Source organism: Hermetia illucens, chromosome 4, assembly GCF_905115235.1.
Source record: "Hermetia illucens chromosome 4, iHerIll2.2.curated.20191125, whole genome shotgun sequence".
Classification (NCBI taxonomy): domain Eukaryota; kingdom Metazoa; phylum Arthropoda; class Insecta; order Diptera; family Stratiomyidae; genus Hermetia; species Hermetia illucens.
In genome coordinates this window covers 13622590-13625729 of record NC_051852.1, presented here as the reverse complement: position 1 = coordinate 13625729, position 3140 = coordinate 13622590, and the positions used below count along the sequence as shown (strand labels likewise).

The following is a 3140-nucleotide window of genomic DNA, read 5'->3' as shown; positions in this document are numbered from 1 at the left end:
AGGCTCTCAAGCTTGCCGTCAAATGTAGACCGGATATGTGGAAATGTGAAATGGAATCAGCAGAAGTTGCTGTTACTGCCTAAGGCTGGTAAACCTCCAGAGGAACTGTTCTGCTATAGACCCATATGTCTTCTAGACACTTTGGGGAAAGTGTTGAAGCAAGTAATTTATAATAGATTACTCTCGGTCGTCGAGAGCCAAGAAGGCGTTTCAGATCGGTTCCGTATAGCTAGATCAACCACTAATGCCGTCAAAATGGTTAGGGTTTTGGTCGAAAAAGCAATTCAAGGAAGGGGTTGTACCAGCAAATATTGTGTCTGTGTGAACTGTCTTGGAAATAAACCTCCAGCATTACGTATCAGCGAACCTACTCCTCATGCGTTTTTCGAATATTTTCATGCATTTGTACAAACGTTGCTACCTTTAAACGACAAGTAAAAATGCCCCCTTCAGGTAAGCATTGAATGCGCCGAGCAATAGGTCCAGGCGATGATGAAACACCAGTTTATATACCTTTGCCGGGATACCGTCGGATTCTAAGACGTCCTTAGTTTTCATAGAAACGGCTACCTTGTGCAGGTTTTTAATAGCGAAAATTGCGCAATCCCTGGCGCCTTGCACACACAATAATGTCCACACAATTCGTCAACCTCGTCGGCTAGTGCCTGCCAGCAGCAAGCTTTACTTTTTGTTTATCGCACAGCGGAATCTCCTTTTAGTTGATCTGCACCCTGCATATTGTGCTAAACAGTGAAAGTTATGACACTCCGTCCACAGGTCGGCAATTCCGCCGTTCACCAATGCATAGGAGACTTGACACGGCCCTCTGGTGAATGAGAACCTGGGAGGCTGTCGTTGCCAGATGCGTAACTAATTTTGCACGCCAACATGCTCTGAAGTGTCCTCCAACGCGTCTCAGCCGGATCCAAGAGCTTGGGCGGATCTCCTGATGTTCACCTTTGCGGCATTACAGGCACAGGGAGAGCGCTAGGTTAGTACACACCGCAAGATAGCGTCGACCATTGCAAACGACGAGTGTCCGGATAGCTGAGTGGTTAGAGAACCAGTGGTCCCCGAAATATCGGTATTTGTAAGAATAAATATCTACACCAACCACAAAGGAAACAACAAGTTTTTTATTATTTCAGATCCGGTTGTTACTTCTTACTTTTCAAGTAATCAATCAGCTTTTAACAGAAAACTGGGCAATTGATGCCTGAGTGGACAATCCTTCAAGTTACTTTACGTTTCGGCGGTAATGGTAGCAATCTATATGGCAAATTCTGACAATTTTATCTGAACGGCAACAAAATGTACGTTTCTGAAAGATTTGCAGGCCGCAAAAAAAAATAAATTTGCACTGAGCGGGATTCGAACCTTGGGCACGTTAAATATTTTGCGGTATCTCTTCTCTTGTGACTTGATTTAGTAGTGACAAGAAATTCTAACGCAATTCGCATATTATCCATTAAGGTTAGGGTTAAAGTTTAAAAAATGTTAACTCACATTGAAATGATCGTCACAATTTAAACCGGACTCCAAAGAAACTGGATTCCGTCGGACAATGGCGATCCGCTTCTTCGGAAAATCTTCTTTCTAGACAGCCAAAAACAGCTTTCTGCATGGTTTTATAAAGTTATTTGTGCAGCAAGGCAGGAAACAATATTTCATCGCCTTCCTTAGCATTTCACGCGTGAAATTAAATTTGACAGTTTTTTATTTTTATGAGTAGCTGCCAGTTGCTGGGCTACTGGAGTTTCTTGGGTTGAGTTGTGACGTCACACAACATGAGACACATGCATTTGAGTTTGATTGAAATTTCAAACGGTGATAATTTAAAAAAATGCAGTATTTTTACAGAAACGGTCTTTGTGTCATTAGTGTGCGTCATTAGTGAAAATAAGGCGGGAAGTCTATTATGCAAAAATATCATGTAACTCAAATTAAATCCAATTTATCCTTTGAAAATTTTAGAAACATTTCAAATCTTCAATAGGGCTATATTCCGCACCATCTTGCGGTCGCTGGAATCAAAATCTCCCTTTAAAACGAACGCAGCTCATTGCGATCATATGGCACTTCTGGCAATTGAACGTCAAGTATAATAACAATCTAACGTCAAAGTAGGAAATGGCGGGTTCGTTGAGTGCATTTTTAACGGAAGTTGATTTATTAGATTTGTTAAATGATATCCCCGGAGGATGCAAGACAGCGGATGATCCATTTTTCAGCGAAGGAAATAAGCTATTGAAGCCATTTGTCAAGCAAGGTGTTATCAGTTTTGGAGATGAAGAAGAACTTCATAAAAAGTAAGTTTATGTATCTTCTGAGCTGAGGAAGTACTGGGCGCAGTTAATTTTAATTCATTTACACTAGGCAATAACCAGCCTGTTGACATTACAATTTCAAGAACTGTCCTTAATCCTCCTTGTTTATGTTCACAAATTCCCGTTTCAGGAACTATGTCCTCTGCAACGTTCCTGGCTGCAACAAGGAATTCCACTCAGTATACGAATATGAAAGTCACTACAACTCCCTCCATCGCTATCTTTGCCACCAATGCAAAAAATGCCTGCCAACCCCGCACTTCCTCGACCTACACATCCTGGAGCAGCACGACTCGTATTTCTCAGTCCTCGCTCAGCACAAACCCATGTTCGCCTGTTTCCTCGAAGAATGCAAGCAAATGAGTGCTACGCCGGAAGAACGAAAGGACCACTGCATTAGGATTCACAAGTTCCCATCCAACTTCCGCTTTGAAACGTCCCCCGCCGTTTTATCGAAAGGAAAGAAAGAACGCAAGGACTCGCAGCAAAGCGACGTTGCAATGGAGGAGACAAGTAAAAGTGAGGTGGCGAGTAAAGTACCGAAGAATTTCTCATTTGGTCACCAGAAACAGAAAGTGTTTGATAGTAAAAGCTACGCCAGGATTTTGGCAAGGAAGCACAAGAAGGAGACTGAGATGGAGTGCGAGAACGTTAGCGCCTTGGAGGACAGTAAAACTGTTGAAGATTTAATGGAAAGTTTACCGAGTTAGGATTAAATTTTGGTTGCTGAATTGAATCTGTGAAAGTGTTGAAGGTTTTGGAAACCTTTTTATGAATTGTTTATTATTGATGAAGTTAATATATTTGTGTATA

The 3140-nt window shown here is 41.8% G+C and overlaps 1 protein-coding gene across 1 annotated transcript; it reads left to right on the top strand.

Annotated features, from left to right (window-relative positions):
- Positions 1–2105: 2105 nt before the first annotated feature.
- On the top strand, positions 2106–3140 carry LOC119654682 (protein lethal(2)k10201). Its single transcript, XM_038060191.1, has 2 exons — positions 2106–2309; positions 2458–3140. The coding sequence occupies exons 1-2, from the start codon at positions 2131–2133 to the stop codon at positions 3035–3037; spliced, it is 759 nt and encodes a 252-aa protein (XP_037916119.1). The 5' UTR covers positions 2106–2130; the 3' UTR covers positions 3038–3140.

Coding starts and splice junctions, on each gene's coding strand:
- LOC119654682 (XM_038060191.1), top strand. CDS start 2,131: ATGGCGGGTTCGTTGAGTGCATTTTTAACGGAAGTTGATTTATTAGAT. Junction 2,310..2,457: donor GAAGAAGAACTTCATAAAAA/GTAAGTTTATGT, acceptor TTCCCGTTTCAG/GAACTATGTCCTCTGCAACG.